This window comes from Pimephales promelas, chromosome 4, assembly GCF_988280905.1.
Source record: "Pimephales promelas chromosome 4, fPimPro1.hap1.1, whole genome shotgun sequence".
In the NCBI taxonomy this organism is placed as follows: Eukaryota; Metazoa; Chordata; class Actinopteri; order Cypriniformes; family Leuciscidae; genus Pimephales; species Pimephales promelas.
The window spans coordinates 49,945,699-49,966,309 of NC_142772.1; the positions used below are offsets into that span (position 1 = coordinate 49,945,699).

General features: G+C 40.3%; 1 protein-coding gene across 3 annotated transcripts in view; it reads right to left on the reverse strand.

Moving 5' to 3' along the window:
- dcc (DCC netrin 1 receptor) overlaps positions 1–20,611 on the reverse strand; it is a 174,292-nt gene that overhangs the window by 11,515 nt on the left and 142,166 nt on the right. For 2 of the 3 annotated variants that reach the window (XM_039661560.2, XM_039661561.2), the window contains exons 15-27: positions 20,120–20,314; positions 18,693–18,788; positions 14,088–14,326; positions 13,760–13,898; positions 13,399–13,506; positions 12,420–12,614; positions 11,465–11,497; positions 10,418–10,483; positions 9,006–9,168; positions 8,447–8,667; positions 8,264–8,377; positions 2,453–2,605; positions 774–989 (exon numbers count right to left, since the gene is read on the reverse strand). In XM_039661560.2, coding sequence (XP_039517494.2) covers positions 774–989; positions 2,453–2,605; positions 8,264–8,377; positions 8,447–8,667; positions 9,006–9,168; positions 10,418–10,483; positions 11,465–11,497; positions 12,420–12,614; positions 13,399–13,506; positions 13,760–13,898; positions 14,088–14,326; positions 18,693–18,788; positions 20,120–20,314 — 1,938 coding nt within the window. The remainder of the gene's footprint in view (positions 1–773; positions 990–2,452; positions 2,606–8,263; positions 8,378–8,446; positions 8,668–9,005; positions 9,169–10,417; positions 10,484–11,464; positions 11,498–12,419; positions 12,615–13,398; positions 13,507–13,759; positions 13,899–14,087; positions 14,327–18,692; positions 18,789–20,119; positions 20,315–20,611) is intronic. The other variant, XM_039661562.2, reaches the window with a different exon arrangement.

Consider the following 20,611-nt stretch of genomic DNA (forward strand, 5'->3'; position numbering starts at 1 on the left):
ATGGATGGATGGATGGATGGATGGATGGATGGATGGATGAATGGATGGAAGAAGGAAGGATGGATGGAGGATGGAGGATGGATGGATGGAGGATGGATGGAGGACGGATGGATGGAAGATGGATGGAGGAAGCATGGAGGAAGCATGTATGGATGGATGGATAGATGAATGGATGGATGGATGGATGAATGGATGAAAGAAGGAAGGATGGATGGAGGATGGATGGATGGAAGAAGGATGGATGGAAGAAGGATGGATGGATGGATGGAGGATGGATGGAGGATGGATGGATAGATAGATATTTAAGTTTATTCTAAATGATTACAGATCATTGTGGGTGGGGCTATAACCTGTCACTCACATGAGATCAGCCAATAGCAAACTCCAACCATCCAATCAATCCCCCACAGACACAATCAAGCCCCGCCCACATTCTCGCATCTCGTCTGAGAAAGGTTTCACTCGGATCTCTGTAGTCAATGCAGCGAAAGCCAATATTCTAATCGCTCAACATGACAGTTCCCGTTAAAACAATGTGTGTATGGTTCGTCCAAAGATGATCATGAACACCTCTGAAGAAAAAAACTTTTATTTTAAAGAGGTAATCAAATGCAAAATGTACTTTTATATGGTGTTACTTAATATGCGTTCCTTTACTCGCTTTGGCAAAAAAGCAATCTTCGTAGACCCGATGCGGACACACTTGCAGCGCTTGGACTGTGAACACAACAGCAGATCTAGCAGAAGCTGCTGTGAGTCTGGCTCATAGTCACCTGTGATGGGGTTGTAGACCTTGGGCTCGATGGTGCCCATGGGCGGCGGCAGGAGTGTGTTGGTGAAGCTGCGCAGCGGGTGTGTGGGCCGAACACATGCGGTCGGGATGGTTCTGCTGGGGATCTCCTCGGGCCCCGACGGCTCCGACTGCGCCGTGGGAATCAGCGTCTGCTGTTGCTGAGGAGCCATTGGAGGAGCGCCCTCTGCTGCCATCGCTGAGAAACACACACACATCGGCAGACATCATCAGCTCTACTTTCCAGTCCAAATATATCACAGTTCTTAAATCAAGATGCATTCACTAAAGTATTAAAATGCCGTACAATATTATCTGTTTTAAGGCAAAATGATCTGCCAATGGGGTCAGAAAAATAATCTTGTTTCTGTTTGGATTTACATAATTTTTCTGTCCTGATTGACAGATCATTTTGCCTTCAGCTCATTTTCATTTATTTCCCAGAAATCAAGACATAATATATTATGGCATTTTACTCATCTAAATAGTGAACGCATCTTTATTTAAGAATATTTAGATATTCGATTGATAGGCATAAACAGCAGCCAATCACAGATGAAGACAACCTAGTGATCAGAGTTCCTCAAAGAAAGTACATTATATTCTGGGGTTTAAAAGATTACAGACAGAGACACGAGACAGAGCGAGATGGCGAGACACAGCGAGACACAGCGAGACAAAGTGAGACACAGCGAGACAGAGCGAGACGCAGCGAGACACAGGGAGACACAGGGAGACAGAGCGAGACGCAGCGAGACACAGTGAGACAGAGCGAGACACAGTGAGACACAGTGAGACAGAGCGAGAAAGAGCGAGACAAAGTGAGACACAGCAAGACAGAGCGAGACGCAGCGAGACACAGTGAGACAGAGCGAGACACAGTGAGACAGAGCGAGACACTCTGAGACACAGCAAGACAGAGCGAGACACAGCAAGACAGAGCGAGACGCAGCGAGACACAGTGAGACAGAGCGAGACACAGTGAGACAGAGCGAGACACAGCGAGACACAGTGAGTCAGAGCGAGACAGAGAGTGAGTCAGAGCGAGACACAGCGAGACAGTGAGAAAGAGCAAGACAGAGCGAGTCAGAGCGAAACACAGTGAGAAAGAGCGAGACAGAGAGTGAGTCAGAGCGAGACACAGCGAGACAGTGAGAAAGAGCAAGACAGAGCGAGTCAGAGCGAAACACAGTGAGAAAGAGCGAGACAGAGAGTGAGTCAGAGCGAGACACAGCGAGACAGTGAGAAAGAGCAAGACACAGTGAGACAGAGCGAGACACAGTGAGACAGAGCGAGACAGAGCAAGACACAGTGAGACAGAGCAAGACACAGTGAGACAGAGCGAGACAGAGCGAGACACAGTGAGTCAGAGCGAGACAGAGAGTGAGTCAGAGCGAGACACAGCGAGACAAAGCAAGACAGTGAGAAAGAGCGAGACAGAGCGAGTCAGAGCGAAACACAGTGAGACAGAGCGAGACAGAGCGAGTTTTGTTGGCTATTGCTGCAGATTCACCCTTGCGACTCGTGACTGGGTTTTTGATCCAGGGTCAGATGTGTGTTAATCTCTTTGCTAATCTGTAAAACAGTGTTTCTGAAGCACAGATTTTTGTTAATGTGTTTGCTAATGTTGCTAACAAAGTTTGTGACACGCAGAAGTCTCACCGGCGGCGTAACCGCGGTCCACGGTGAGCGTGGAGAACGGCATCGGCCTCAGGGTGAACTTCGGGTGAGCGCTGAATCCACAGGTGGGAGACGGCAGGATTCCCGGATACTGACTGCTCTCCAGCGTGGGGACCGGGATAGCACTGACCACCGCTGGAACACACACACACACACACACCATGAGAAAACAAGACACGATTCACATGGATAAGCGGAAGCAACAAATATTATTAATTTTATATATTATTAAACAAGTAAATGAGGTCAATTTGTAGAGAGAGAGAGAGACTACACGCCTGTGCACATATATATTCACAAACACATCTCTATACACTGAACACTTTCCTGCTGTTACTCTAGATTCAAAACTCATTATAATTATCTTAAATAAATAAAAAAAGAAATAAAAAAGGAACTAAAACAAAATGAACCCTTTCATGCACAGAGCTCACTACAGTGGACAGCTATTCAGCTATTGTGTGTGAAATACTACGTGTAGTATACTACTTGTAATGTGGAAATTGTTAAATCAAAAAGTAATGTTTACGTAATGCACTTTACTTGTAATCGTTATTTTACTTGTTACATCAAAACATTCTGATCACGCAATGCACGTTACTTGAAATAGTTTAAACTTAACTGTGTTTGCAATAATTGAAGCTGTATTATATTTTTGGTTTATATTTTACATGATTTTATTCATTGGTTATTTGAACACACAATATTTCTGTGTTATTAGTGTATTATGTTTTATACAGTATCTTCAGTTTAACACATACTGTACATTCAAGTGGACATCTATAAAAAAGTTAAAATCTTATTTTTCATGTAAGAGCAAAAACACACAAGCAAATCTTGACTGAATTAGTCATAATGCATGCATGAAAGAGTTAATTAGTAATTTGTTAAAATGATGCCTTGAAGGAACCCCTACCAGGTTCTATATATGTTCTATATTTATACAGTATAAGGTTCTTGATAGAGGAGCTCTGTTAACCAAGGCTGGGTTATTCTGGCCGCCGCTGTGATTCACTCATGATCATTAATCATGTTTAAATATTTAAACACCAACAAGAGGAAAAGTGTTTATAATCCAGCCCCCCTAATGCAGACCCCCATTAGTCTGTTTAACTCCTGAATAACACAATCTGAGGACCAGGAGAAGCAGAACCCCAACAGGAGCAGAACCCTTACAGAACCCCTACAGGTGCAGAACCCTCACAGAACCCCTACAGGAGCAGAACCCTTACAGAACCCCTACAGGAGCAGAACCCCTACAAAACCCTTACAGAACCCCTACAGATGCAGAACTCCTACAGGAGCAGAACCCTTACGGAACCCCTACAGGACCAGAACCCCTACAGAACCCCTACAGGACCAGAACCCCTACAGAACCCCTACAGGTGCAGAACCCCTACAGGTGCAGAACCCTTACAGAACCCCTACAGGAGCAGAACCCCTACAGAACCCCTACAGGAGCAGAACCCTTACAGAACCCCCACAGGTGCAGAACCCCTACAGGTGCAGAACCCTTACAGAACCCCTACAGGAGCAGAACCCCTACAGGAGCAGAACCCTTACAGAACCCCCACAGGTGCAGAACCCCTACAGGTGCAGAACCCCTACAGAACCCCTACAGGTGCAGAACCCCTACAGAATCCCTACAGGTACAGAACCCCTACAGATGTAGATCCCTTACAGAACCCCTACAGGTGCAGAACCTCTACAGGTGCAGAACCCTGACAGATGCAGAACTCCTACAGGATCAGAACCCCTACAGGTGCAGAACCCTTACAGAACCCCTACAGGAGCAGAACCCCTACAGGTGCAGAACCCTTACAGAACCCCTACAGGAGCAGAACCCCTACAGGAGCAGAACCCCTACAGGAGCAGAGCCCCTACAGGAGCAGAGCCCCTACAGGACCAGAACCCCTACAGGACCAGAACCCTTACAGAACCCCTACAGGACCAGAACCCCTACAGAACCCCTACAGGTGCAGAACCCCTACAGGTGCAGAACCCTTACAGAACCCCTACAGGAGCAGAAACCCTACAGAACCCCTACAGGAACAGAACCCTTACAGAACCCCCACAGGTGCAGAACCCTTACAGAACCCCCACAGGTGAAGAACCCCTACAGATGCAGAACCCCTACAGGAGCAGAACCCCTACAGGTGCAGAACCCCTACAGAACCCCTACAGGTGCAGAACCCCCACAGAATCCCTACAGGTACAGAACCCCTACAGATGCAGATCCCTTACAGAACCCCTACAGGTGCAGAACCTCTACAGGTGCAGAACCCTGACAGATGCAGAACTCCTACAGGAACAGAACCCCTACAGGTGCAGAACCCTTACAGAACCCCTACAGGAGCAGAACCCTTACAGAACCCCTACAGGAGCAGAACCCCTACAGGAGCAGAACCCTTACAGAACCCCTACAGGTGCAGAACCCCTACAGAACCCCTACAGGTGCAGAACCCTTACAGAACCCCTACAGGAGCAGAACCCTTACAGAACCCCTACAGGAGCAGAACCCCTACAGGAGCAGAACCCTTACAGAACCCCTACAGGAGCAGAACCCCTACAGGAGCAGAGCCCCTACAGGAGCAGAACCCTTACAGGAGCAGAAGCTCTTCTTGCAAACCCTCAACAAAACAACATCAGCATCCATGAGAGAGGACGAGGAAGCAGATCCACAGGAGCACAGGAACACTGACCTTGAAAACCTCGAAGAGAGAGGGGGGGGGGGGTAGGGGGTAGACGGGACCGACAAATTGCCTGAAGTGTAGAGATCTCTATCTACTAAACTGCCCCAGACGAGCAACTGCTGATTGACTGCAAACTCTCTCTCTCTCTCTCTCTCTCTCTCTCTCTCTGTCTCTCTCTCTGTGTGTGTGTGTGTGTGTGTGTGGTTTTGCCTACATTGTGTGCAGCAAAATGTTTCAGGATAGAAAAGCGTAAAATCGCCTGCATTAAAGGAGAGCCGGAGTTACATCTCCATGAAAAAATACACATGTGAAGGAATCAACTGGAGATCTTCTAAACTATAGCGAATAAACTGTGATAATGTGAGAAATGTTGAAGGAAGGCTTTTGAATACATTTTGGTTTGTTTGTATATATATATATATATATATATATATATATATATCACTATATGAATCTATATGTCACTATATGTTTCCTTTTAGTCTCTATATGTCACTATATTTATCTATATGTCACTATATGTCTCTATATAGTCTCTATATGTCACTATATGTCTCCTTATAGTCTCTATATGTCACTATATGTATCTATATCTCACTATATGTGTCTATATGTCACTATATGCATCTATATGTCACTATTGATTGATTTACTTCATTAATCCCCAGGGGGGAAATTTCTAATCTATATGTATCTATATGTCTCTATATGTCTCTATATGTCACTATATGTCTCTATATGTCTATATATGTCACTATTTTTCTCTATATGTCTCTATATGTCACTATATGTCACTATGTCTCTATATGTCTCCTTATAGTTTCTATATGTCACTATATGTCTCTATATGTCACTATTTGTCTCTATATGTCACTATATGTCACTATGTCTCTATATGTCTCCTTATAGTCTCTATATGTCACTATATGTCTCTATATGTCACTATTTGTCTCTATATGTCACTATGTCTCTATATGTCTCCTTATAGTCTCTATATGTCACTATATGTCTCTATATGTCACTTTATGTCTCTATATGTCTCCTTATAGTCTCTATATGTCACTATATGTCACTATGTCACTATATGTCTCTATATGTCACTGTCTCTATATGTCTCCTTATAGTCTCTATATGTCACTATATGTCTCTATATGTCACTATATGTCGCTATATGTCACTATATGTCTCTATATGTCACTATATGTCTCTATATGTCTCCTTATAGTCTCTATATGTCACTATATGTCACTATATGTCTCTATATGTCACTATATGTCGCTATATGTCACTATATGTCACTATATGTCTCTATATGTCACTATATGTCTCTATATGTCTCTATATGTCACTATATGTCTCTATATGTCTCTATATGTCTCCTTATAGTCTCTATATGTCACTATATGTCACTATGTCTCTATATGTCTCTATATGTCACTATATGTCACTATGTCTCTATATGTCTCCTTATAGTCTCTATATGTCTCTATATGTCACTATATGTCTCTATATGTCACTATATGTCTCTATATGTCTTCTTATAGTCTCTATATGTCACTATATGTCACTATAGTGCAGGATTACAACAGTTGCTTGGAATATGTTCAATTTATGGTGTGCAGTATTCAAAATTCACTATTAAAAAGAGTGCGGTTATGATTGTTAAAACCAAAGAGGACCTTGTTTCTGTTTGAATTCACTTTATTTTTTCTGACCCCATTGGCAGATAATTTAGCTTTTTATAAGCAAAAACTCCCTTCATTTTAATGTATTTCCCCAGAAAACATTTACCGACTTTAGTAAATGCATCTTGGTTTAAGAATTTTTAGATATTTGGACTGGAAAAGCATTTTTGGCAGTATATATAAATTAGAAAACGTCTGTATCTCATCATCACTTGGTTCACATGTTAAATCCCGCTCAGTTTGAAGTCTTTCACTGATGATGACTCTCATATTCCACTTCCTGTCAAAGCTCCACTTCCTCCCAGGTTTTTCCTTGGAGAATGAGCCGCTCCTCTTTCCTGTTTCTCCCAGAGGACGGAGATGAAGCGTGTTTGAGGATCGAGATGAAAGCACAGTGCGGAGACTCCCAGCAGGAGGTCAGAGAGGAGGCGCTCCCGGGACGGGATCAAACGCGTGTCCCGGTAAGAGGAACGCATCGGGGCGTCACATGAGGAATCAGAGCCGCGCGTTTCACCCCAAACTCATATACACACACTGCAAACACGCTTTTCCCACTCAGCGTTTGTGTTTTATTTCAAGTCCAAATATCTAAAAACTCTCAAATCAAGATGCATTTACTAGATGAGAAAAATCTATTGCTTTCTAGGGAAATAAATCAATATTGTTTTGTTGCTTTAAAAAACAAAATTATATGCCAAGGGGTGATGGAAAAGACAAAAACACTCACTAAAGCATCGCTTTTCTTGAAAATAAATAGCATAATTCTATGAGAACAGTGAAGTCCACAACACAACTATAAGGAAAACGCCACAGAGGAACGATTTTTTTCCAGGTGATGTTGTGTATTATAATCATGCGCTGTCGCTTTAAATGCTCAAGCAAGACAGATTCTGATTGGCTGTCAATGTTTTTATCATTCATCAGCTGGAAGAAATCAGTCTGGATGCTAATATAGTTATAGACGTTTTTACAGTTTTCGTTATCATTATTGTTTTTATTACCATTATCACTATTGTTATATTTATAGTTATCTTTTATTGATATTGTTATAGTTATCGCTGTCTTTATTGTTCATCGCTATAGTTATCGTTACTGTTATCATTATATTATTTGTTTGATGACCGTTTGATGATTATTTGCAACCGAACACACACTCCGACCCATGATGCTCTGTGACGGTCAATGTTCGCTTTGGTCAGGGTTTATAGCAGAGGGGGCGGAGCTTTAGATTCTAGAGAGCATTTGATTGGACAGAAGATGTGATGAGAGGCTGAAGTCGCGGTGATGTCATTCGTAGGTTTTGAATGCTTATATCTCCTAAATGTGAATTTTGTCATTGTTTTGTAACACAGCAGCTTATTCATAACTTTAAGCTAGCATGTTCAGGGGTGTGTGAGAGCGTCAGCGTGTCTCACGTGTGTTGCTGGGCTGCGAGTCCATGGGAATCATCATCTTGGTCCGCGTGGGCCTGCGAGCGGCGAGCGATCTCTCCAGTGTGGAGATGCTGGAGGCTTCATCACCGTCGGCACCTGGACACGAGAGCACGGTTAGAGTAACACACACACACACACACTCCTCCGGAGAGTACATGTTCTCACCTGAGTGGCTGCTCTTGCTGCCCATCTGGCTCTCTGATTGGCTGTGGCTGACCGGCGCCATCTCCTGGCTCTGGATTGGAGAGTCTCGACCCGAGGGGGCGGAGCTTGAGGGCTTCTCTATGTTCTTCAGCTCCATCTCCTCATGGTGGATCCAGAGGTCAGGAGGTCGCAGGTCCTTCTGGCTGCCCTTACGCTTCCCGGCGCTGTGTGTCGCACGTTTCCTACGGAGGAACGAAGCGTCATCCTCGTGTTACGCAGCACGCTTAAGCTTTCGCAATTAGTTAAAAAAAGAAACGTTTTTCTTCAAAAAATACAAATATAAGATTTGAAGTAGTACACTAAGGGGCAGTTTAAACAACTAAAAACATAAAACGTTTTATGAGTTTTGGCGGTTCACATGCGTATTACGTGTTCAGTCTATAGTGTTTCATCGCCATCTACTGGCCTGGCGACCTCACGTTGTGTCAATCACTTTTACACACTGCCTCCGAATACTTGTGTCCGTCTTCAGGTTCGAATTTCTGCATTTTTAGAGAGAGAGAGAGAGAGAGAAACTCACTTCCTCTGCTGAGCGGACGAGCGGCGGGTGCAGATCAGGGCAACGATCACCACGACGACCACAGTAATGGCTCCCACGGAAACCACGATGATGACGAGCAGGTTGCTGTTCTTCTGTGGTGTCACACTGCCGTGCGGCGGCCGCATCTGGCCAATGGGAGGCTCTGAAATCACATCAACACAGTCTGGTGACTCTCTTACATATACAGTATATACATCAGGCGCTTCATATGTACAACGTTGAAGTTTCATAAAAAAAACATAATTTTGAACGAAAACGTCACGTCTTCACACAGATGGGATTCAGAGCGATGATCGAAACACAGACGTCCATCATCATCATCATCATCAAAGCTTCAGTCTTGTCCTCTTCATGGGTTCGCCATTTCATTCAGTAACATCAGGCAGTTTTGATTAATTAGCATATATGCTGTTTAATGTTTGATGATCGCATTATAATTAACATGTGTTTCAACAATGCTTCTATTGCTTGTTTCTGCTTCTTCTTCACCCGTGTTTTGATTCTCCTGTGTAACAGTGCCTACTAACATATAACAGTGGACAATGCCAGGGGAAAGGGTTAAAACACAAGTATTTTTCACATTAAAGGGGTAATAAGTCTCTGATGTCCCCAGTGTGTGTGTGTGTGTGTGTGTGTGTAGTTTCAGCTCAAATATCCCACAGATATTGTTATATATCATGTTAAAATTGTCACTTTTTGAGAGTGAGCAAAAACACACTATTTTGTGTGTGTCCCTTTAAATGCAAATGAGCTGCTGCTCCCGGCACAGGGGGAGGAGCTTCAAGAGCTGTGTGTGTGCACACACTCACACACACACTAAAAATCTCAAAAACGTTTATCCTTTTATGTTCAAGGTGGAGTCAGATAAAGATGGAGCGACTCTAGAAGTGGCGACATGTAGAACAGGACATTTCTGAACAGTTAGTGGATGAGTTTATGAGTCTGATGTGGAGTTAACTATCTTACAGTCGTTGATTAGCATATTAGTCAGGATAATCTATTAATCGTGTTCCGGGGGCGGGGTTTATGCAAATGTTATGGTTGGTGATGTCACTAGCCGTGAGGAAGCTCGTGTAGTTCTACCAGACGTTTGTTGTAGTCCTTAAAAAGCGATTTCTAAAAGTGAGTCTCTCTCTTTGCTGTGGTGTGTGTGTGTGTGTGTGTGTGTGTGTGCAGATGTTGACTCCCTGTCACTCGTGAGTTTTTCAGGAACACAGAGTCAATGTTGAGTTCATGTTGCAGGAAAAGAGCAATAGGATGAGCGAGTCCTCTGACGCTTCACACACTAACCGACAGGCATCTACTGCTTTAGCATTACAAAGCCAACGACTTTCTGTCAGATGCTGTGGTGTGTGTGTGTGTGTGTGTGTGTGTGATGCATGTGTTCCTACCGTTCAGACTGCTCATGTCAATCGGGTTATTGTCCGAGGGCCAGTAAGAGCTGTCTCCATGACGACCTGAGACCAGAGAGAGAAGCACTGAGATCAGGGCGAGACACACGCACACACACACACACACACACATGTTTTCACGCACGGGGAGAGGCATATGTTCATGATATGTCCTTCAATATTTTGCTGCTCCAGTAAATGCATCTTGATCAGGAATGTTTAAACCTATGATTAATGTCTATATTTTCAGGCCCAGCACACGAGCGAAGGCGTCAGCAAGTGTGTGTGTGTGTGTGTGTCTCAGAGTAATCACAGAGAACGAGGCTCTGAGGGGCGTTCGAGTCGATGATGTGCAGTAAGTGGAGCAGGACTCGCGGGTCGAGGAAACCTGTCAGACATCAATCTCACACTGACTGTACGACCCGCAGGACACACACACACACTCTCATTAAAGATGAAATGATGGCATCACACACACACACACTCTCTCTCTTCATCACTGTTATCTGTTCCTTTCAAACACTCAAAGCACTCCTAACAAACCCTGTGTCTAATCAGGCCTTTCAGGAGAGAGAATTACCAGCAGATTCAGGCGAGGGACTCTCTCTCTCACACACACACACACACACACACACTCTCACGGCTGTCTGAAGGACATTTGTACAGGGGAATTTGTTTAAAGAGAACGAGAGATAAAGATCAGAGCGGGAGATTTGTGAGAAAGCAATTATTTGAGGTCTTTGTAACTTGTGAAACACACACACACACACACACACACACACACACACACACACACACACACACACACACACACACACACGCACTCACACACACACATTCTCACACACACACATTCTCACACACACACTGCTCATCATGAGATTAAAATAGAAACATGATTTGGCCAATTTTTGAGTATTTTCTCTTAGCGAGCACCAGTGACCTCTCTCTCACACACACACACACACACAAGCAGCAGTGTTCAGTGAGGCTTGATTGACAGCTGTCCGTCATCACTGTAATGCCCATGATTCATAATCCGCTCACCTTGATCGTTGGCCATCTTATCCGGATGCTCAACTAGAGGAAAACAGAACGACACATCATTTACTGTTCATAATCATAACCGAGTTTATCAATTAGCCTCTCTAGGTTAGGGTCAAAGGTGATGAGGATTAATGATGCGTTCACCGACCCCGAGAACACATCAACAGATCATAATTAATGTCAAACGATGAAGCTCTCGCTATAAACTGAACACGGTTATTAATCCATAACGGATATCTAAAATCTCCATAATGGACACAGATATGAGCGTTTTTAAATATATTATTCAAGCGAGTAACAATAATACAATAATATTGTCGTATTATTTACAGTTTGAAGGAGCTTTTATTTTTTATTTTATTTCCAGTTTCCATTTTATCATTAATATGTGTTTTTGTCATTTTTATTAGTTTCTGTTCTTTTTAAACTTCACTATTTATGTTGGCATTTCATTTTCATTTAAATTTTATTTCATTTAGCAAAAAAAAACAAAAAAAAAAAACAAAGAACAACAACAACCCCAATATTGTGTAAAATAAGTTTCTAATTAATAATAAAAAATATACATCTCAAGTGTAATTATTCAATTCTATGATGTATATTTGCACTAATTTTAGTACATTTTTAAAGTTATTTAAGTTTCTAGCTTTTCATATTATATTTGTTTTTAAATAGTGTGCAATTATTAAATGCTATTATACATATTTTCATTAATTTCCTTAAATTATTTCAGCTTCTTTTAGTTTTCCCTCCAATATTTCAGTTTTATTTTATTTCAGCATTATTAAAATAACTGTAGCACATTTATTTTCGAGTAAATATTGTGTAAGTGAGTGTGAGTGTGTGTGTGTGCTCTCCTCACCTCGGCCGGTCCGGTACTGCACGGGTTCTGACAGCGGCCCGACTCCTTTGATGAGTATGAGTGTGTGTGTGAGTGTGTGTGTGCTCTCCTCACCTCGGCCGGTCCGGTACTGCACGGGTTCTGACAGCGGCCCGACTCCTTTGCTGTTCTTGGCCTGGATGCGGTAGTAGTACACGGTGTCCAGGTTGAGGTCCAGCACCTGGTGTGTGAGCCGGTCTCCAGCGATGGACTCCATCACCCAGTCGTCGATCGGCATGTGCTTGTCCAGCGTGTAGTAGAGGATATAACCTGGGGTCACACAAGGGTCAAAGGTCAATTAGGATTAGGGGTGGAGTTAGGATTAGGCAATCAGGTACTGACTTCAACGAGGGGGGTAATAATTTGGCAGGGAGTCGAAATTCGGCACAACACCGGCAAAAATGATATAATGTACTATATTTTAGTTTAATAATGTTTTTTGATTCAATATTTAGTATTTTTAGGGGATTTTATGGTACTAAATTATATTTACGCTGTATTTATAATCCATTTATTCTGATAATTTAATGTCCAGCTTAAACTGAGGAGAATCTGGAACGCTTTAGAGCGACAGACTGAAGTTTGATCTCTTCTCAAACACCACACTTGCAGATTATTGCTGAAGAGAACAATTTTACGTTTATTGTTATGAAAAATGTGCAAAAATATATTTTTTATTAAGTCTATATGTTCATAATCCGGTTTTACAGACGGAGATAATGTGAGGCGTAAGTGTGTGTTCGGCGTGTGAGCTGATCTCTCAGTAAACCAGCGTTCAGTGAGATGTTGTTCGGCTGCAGTTCCAAACGCTTCCACTAGAGGAAACTCGTCTCGCATTCATTTCCAATGCGCCATTTCTGACTGTGACTGTTGTTATCAGGACCATTACACCTGATCCAGTCATGCCCATCATGTGTGTGTGTTCACACAGACGATTCCGATGATTTTTCGATTTTTGGTCAAAGTCTTCTTTAATGAAAAACGAGTGTGTGTTTAAAACAAGAACAAATCTCTGCTAATAGAGTCAGAAATGCTCTGAGTTGGAGCTCCTCACCTGTGATTCGCCCGTTGGCCTCCAGCGGCGGCTGCCAGCTAATCAGAATGGCTCGCGGCCGTCCCTCTCGGCCAATCACAGTCAGGTCCTTAGGGGCGGAGCTTGGCGCTGACCAATGGAAACAGAGAGATGTGCTTTCACACGCGTCTGGCACTCAGTAGCTCTGGCTTTATTCCCAGCACTAATTAAACAGTTAATGAACCGCTGATCTCAGATCTGAGTCTGAGTCCTACAGTGATAACAGGAGTGTGTGTGTCACACACTGTGAGTCATTTTATACCTTATTTTGTCAGCTGAAGCCCTTTGAAGACCCCTTATTATTTAAAAAAAAAATAATTTTCCAATGATTGTGTGTGTGTACCTGCTTCATAGGTGGTGGCGTGTGCTGTCATGCTCCACGTGCTGGACTTGCGGCCTTTGGTCACCATTACAGAGAACTCGTACATAGTGTTGGGCTTCAGAGCCGTGACAGTGTGACTGAGAGCCGTCGTATCTGCCGACTGACACACACACACACGCGGTCAAGACCATTCTTTGTAATATCTCACACAACAAAGGTCTGCTCTGATACTTTGATTGTAAATTACGGTACACTGTAAAGAAATATACGGTAAAAACTGCAGCTGTGGTCGCCTGTTAAAAATACTGTCGCAACATTTATCGGTTCACCGTGGCGGTCCGGCATTCACCTTGTATTTCCCGCTGGTGGAGTGGCTGGTCTTCCACTTGACGGAGTAGTAACGCACTTCCGGGGACTTCTGGTTTTTGGGAATGGAGTTGTCGGCCCAACTTACCCGCACCGAGTCTGACGTGAGGGGCACGGCCTGGACACCTACAGGAGGAATCATGGGAGTGGAGGTGTCTGGGACCGGGGTGGGGAATTTATCAAACAGATGGAAGAGATCGTCATCGGACGGGTCTGAGGGGTCTGCGTGTGTGTGTGTGTGTGTGTGTGTGTGTGAGAGAGACAGATCAGGGTTATGCAGTTCATGCCAAAATCATAAGTGACCAGAGATGAAAGCGGACGGAGGAATGAAGGAGGGAGAATGGAGTGACAGAGAGAGACAAAAGAAGAACGTTGAGATCTAGAGAGTGACTTTTAGAAGAGATAAAAAGTGGTAACCTGCGATTCAAGAGATATTTATTCCTGACAAGTCCCTAAAAATGACTTAGATTGGTTTAGAAATGTATTGAACCAGATCATTTAGATGTTACACTATAAAACAAAATGTCATGTTTATTTCTTGTTTCTTTGCATTTAATTGTGAAATTTCGGTGTACCATTTTAAGGTTACCAGTTTTTAGTGCACAGGGTGAATCTCAGCAAACATGAGCGATATTTCAACACAACATTATTTTCATAACTGTAATCAGCCAACTGTGATGTGGAATAATGAATATTTATATTGTAAAGTACATTTATAAATATACATCAATTCATGCTTTATTTAATTCACGCTGACTAAATTTATGATGTTCTTCCTCTGTCTCGTTTTACAGCACTAATATCTAAACATTCTTAAGTCACATTTACTGGAGAAGCGACATAATGAAGATATTAAGTGAAAAATGGGGTAAAATTAAGTGAGTTTGTGCTCAAAACCAGAACAAATATCTGCCAATGGAGTCAGAATAATAATCTTAATTCAAAGTGAAAACAATATTATCTTTCTGACCCCACTGGCAGAGATCTGTTCTGGTTTTAAGCACAAAACTTCATTATTCAAGTCTTAATATCTTCAGTCATTCTTCTTCTCCAGTAAATGTGTCTTGATGTAAGAATATTTAGATATTAGTGCTGGGAAACGAGACAGAAACACTGAGGAAGAACATCATTCTGTACTCAAAAATGAGCTTAATTTTCTTCATGCTAACTATAGTTTATGTTTCTCTTGATCTGGGGTGAAATATGAGTGTTATGGTGAGATTCACCGAGTAAAAGGATAAATCTACATTGTGACCAGAGAGATGACTAACACAAACTCATCTGTATATCACTCATCACTCATCATCAGGTCAGATTTATGGACCTGTCAGAGATGTGATCAGATGAACGACGGACTGAACTACTTTTAGACGCACTGATGGAGTTTCACACCCAGTAACGAGACAGCTTTCCAAACACAGCAACATCTCAATGAGGAGGTTCTCTCAAGGTTCTTCCAGGAACGTTAATAAAACGTTTGTTCATTCCAAAGTATTGAGGTCTTTAATAATATTCTCAAAACATAGGCATAATAACATTATCTATACGTTCATGGAGCGTTTTAGTTCATCGATACTCGTCGAATACTGAACATAAATATAAAGATACTCGTCGAATACTGAACATGAATATAAAGATACTCGTCGAATACTGAACATAAATATAGATTCTCGTCGAATACTGAACATGAATATAAAGATACTCATCGAATACTGAACATGAATATAAAGATACTCGTCGAATACTGAACATGAATATAAAGATACTCGTCGAATACTGAACATAAATATAGATTCTCGTCGAATACTGAACATGAATATAAAGATACTCATCGAATACTGAACATGAATATAAAGATACTCGTCGAATACTGAACATGAATATAAAGATACTCGTCGAATACTGAACATAAATATAAAGATACTCGTCGAATACTGAACATGAATATAAAGATACTCTTCGAATACTGAACATGAATATAAAGATACTAATCAAATACTGAACATAAATATAAAGATACTCGTCAAATACTGAACATGAATATAAAGATACTCATCGAATACTGAACATGAATATAAAGATACTAATCAAATACTGAACATAAATATAAAGATACTCGTCGAATACTGAACATGAATATAAAGATACTCATCGAATACTGAACATAAATATAAAGATACTCGTTGAATAATGAACATAAATATATAGATACTTGTCGAATACTGAACATAAATATAAAGATACTCGTTGAATAATGAACATAAATATATAGATACTTGTCGAATAATGAACATAAATATAAAGATACTCGCTGAATACTGAACATGAATATAAAGATACTAATCAAATACTGAACATAAATATAGATACTCGTCGAATACTGAACATAAATATAAAGATACTCGTCGAATCCTGAACATGAATATAAAGATACTAATCAAATACTGAACATAAATATAAAGATACTTGTCGAATACTGAACATAAATATAAAGATACTTGTCGAATAATGAACATAAATATAAAGATACTCGCTGAATACTGAACATGAATATAAAGATACTAATCAAATACTGAACATAAATATAGATACTCGTCGAATACTGAACATAAACATAAAGATACTCGTCGAATCCTGAACATGAATATAAAGATACTAATCAAATACTGAACATAAATATAAAGATACTTGTCGAATACTGAACATAAATATAAAGATACTAATCAAATACTGAACATAAATACAGATACTCGTCGAATACTGAACATAAATATAAAGATACTCGTTGAATACTGAACATGAATATAAAGATACTCGTTGAATACTGAACATAAATATAAAGATACTCGTCGAATACTGAACATGAATATAAAGATACTCATCGAATACTGAACATGAATATAAAGATACTCGTCGAATACTGAACATAAATATAAAGATACTCGTCGAATACTGAACATAAATATAAAGATACTCGTCGAATACTGAACATGAATATAAAGATACTCGTCGAATACTGAACATGAATATAAAGATACTAATCAAATACTGAACATAAATATAAAGATACTCGTCAAATACTGAACATAAATATAAAGATACTCGTCGAATATTGAACATGAATATAAAGATACTCATCGAATACTGAACATAAATATATAGATACTCGTCGAATAATGAACATAAATATAAAGATACTCGTCAAATAATGAACATAAATATAAAGATACTCGCCGAATACTGAACATGAATATAAAGATACTAATCAAATACTGAACATAAATATAGATACTCGTCGATTACTGAACATAAATATAAAGATACTTGTCGAATACCGAACATAAATATAAAGAAACTCGTTGAATACTGAACATAAATATAAAGATACTCGTTGAATACTGAACATGAATATAAAGATACTCGTCGAATACTGAACATTAATATAAAGATACTCGTCAAATACTGAACATTAATATAAAGATACTCGCCGAATACTGAACATGAATATAAAGATACTCGTCAAATATTGAACATGAATATAAAGATACTCATCGAATACTGAACATAAATATAAAGATACTCGTCGAATATTGAACATGAATATAAAGATACTCGTCAAATACTGAACATTAATATAAAGATACTCGCCGAATACTGAACATGAATATAAAGATACTCGTCAAATATTGAACATGAATATAAAGATACTCATCGAATACTGAACATAAATATAAAGATACTCGTCGAATATTGAACATGAATATAAAGATACTCATCGAATACTGAACATAAATATAAAGATACTCGTTGAATAATGAACATAAATATATAGATACTCGTCGAATAATGAACATAAATATAAAGATACTCGTCAAATAATGAACATAAATATAAAGATACTCGCCGAATACTGAACATGAATATAAAGATACTAATCAAATACTGAACATAAATATAGATACTCGTCGATTACTGAACATAAATATAAAGATACTTGTCGAATACCGAACATAAATATAAAGAAACTCGTTGAATACTGAACATAAATATAAAGATACTCGTTGAATACTGAACATGAATATAAAGATACTCGTCGAATACTGAACATTAATATAAAGATACTCGTCAAATACTGAACATTAATATAAAGATACTCATCAAATACTGAACATAAATATAAAGATACTCGTCAAATTCTGAACATAAATATAAAGATACTCATCAAATACTGAACATAAATATAAAGATACTCGTCAAATACTGAACATAAATATAAAGATACTCATCAAATACTGAACATATATATAAAGATACTCATCAAATACTGAACATAAATGTGAAGATACTCGTCGAATAATGTTATTCTGCTGAAATGTTTGTCCAGTGGTGACTGAAGGTTTTTGATCATATATTTATATACGGGAACAGGACTATAATCACACTGTCTAAAACGACATAAAATGGGAACATTAGTATAATGTTCATGTATATCTCTGAGATGTTTCTCCAGCCATAACTGAAGGGTTGTGATCATATATACAGGAACATGACTATAATCACGCTATAAATTATATGAAACGTAACGCACCGGACATGGATCTGGTGACGGCGCTCTCGTAAAGAGGAACTCCTTCTCCCGCGTTATTGAAGGCCTTCAGAGAGATCACGTAATGAGAGCTGGGCTCTGAAACACACACACACACACAACATGACTTTACACCGGTACACCAGAGACTTCTGCAAAAGCACAAGCATTTAAAATGAGGCCAAACAAAGCAAGACTGATGAAAACAGCGACAGCAACATCAGTGTTTGAGCGTGTCAGTGAGCGAGGCTTTGAGAGACGCTTTCATGACTGTGTGAAATCTGTGAAATCCCTGAACAAAGAAACAGAAGATGCTCTTTTTCCTCTTTCCATTAGTTTCTCCTTTTGCTTCTGGCCAGCCAGACCGGGTTCAATATCGCTGCCATGGCAACCTGTGGATTTCATGTGAAATATTGATAAGGACGTGGCCTTATTTTTGCCCAGAATGAGGAGATGTAAAATGAGATTTTAGCGTTCAGAGGACAAAAGGCGAGTGCAGGCGAGATGCTCTACACTGCACAACATGCTTTCTCACTCCGTGTTTGTGTCTCGTTTCCACTACAAATATACAAATATTCTTAAATCAAGATGCATTTACTAGATGAGTAAAATGCATAATATATTAAGTCTGGTTTTCTGGGGAAATAAATCCAAATTAAGTGAGTTCTTGCTTAAAACATGCAAAAGTATCTGTAAATGGGGTCAGGAAACTAGTCTTGTTTCTGTTTGAATTAAGTGTTTTTTTCTGACCCCAGTGGTGGATAATTTTGGTGGAAAAAAAACTCACTTCATTTTGATTTATTTCCCCAGAAAACAAGACATAATATCTTGAGGCCCTTTACTCATCTAGTAAATGCATCTTGATTTGAGAATTTTTTTGATATTTGGACTGGAAACGAGACACAAACACCAAGTAAAAAAAGTATTTATTTGCATCGACGGCTTGACGAAACGTACAGCTTCACTGAACCTCGTAAACTCTCGGTAATCACAGAAAAATAGAATAAATAAAACATTAACGCATGAGAGCGTGTTTGATCTTGAACTAACTCTCATTAAGAATTCATGATCACTGAACTCGCCGCACCTCCTTATGAATATTCAAATCTGCGCTTTGTCGCTGCGTCGTCTGAGATGCGACCGCAGATGAGTCGCCTTTACATGAAACATTATATTCTCAGTAATCAATAAACAAATGAGATCCCAATTTTAAATAAAATGTTATTTCGTTCACTTCTATAAACAATCACAGCGTTCACACGTGTTCTTCCTCAGTGTTTCTGTCTCGTTTCCCAGCACTAATATCTAAACATCAAGACACATTTACTGGAGAAGAACAATGACTGAAGATATTAAGACTTGAATGAAAAATGTATCATCTGACTGTATTCCACATACATATATGTGTGTGTGTATGTGTTCTCACTCACCGAGGTTCTCGATGGAGTAGTAGCGCTGTTTGCTGTCGACTCTGACGGTCTCCGCGTACGGGCTGCCGACGCCGTAGCCGATGATGTAGCCGCGCACGAGGATGTTGGGGTTCAGCGGGGGTGTCCAGCTCATGATGATGCTGTTGGGCAGCGGACGCACGTGCAGAGAGCTCGGCTGGTTCGGGACCTGCGTCTCTACATCACACACAACAGGGGACACTAACATTAGAGGGATAGAAGGATGGATGGATGGATGATAGATAGATGGATGGATGATAGATGGATGGATACATGAATGCATGGATGATAGATAGACAAATGGATGGATGGATGGATGGATGGATAGATAGATAGATAGATAGATAGATAGATGGATAGATAGATAGACAAATGGATAATAGATGGATGGATGGATGGATGGATGGATAGATAGATAGACAAATGGATAATAGATGGATGGATGGATGGATGGATGGATGGATGATAGATGGA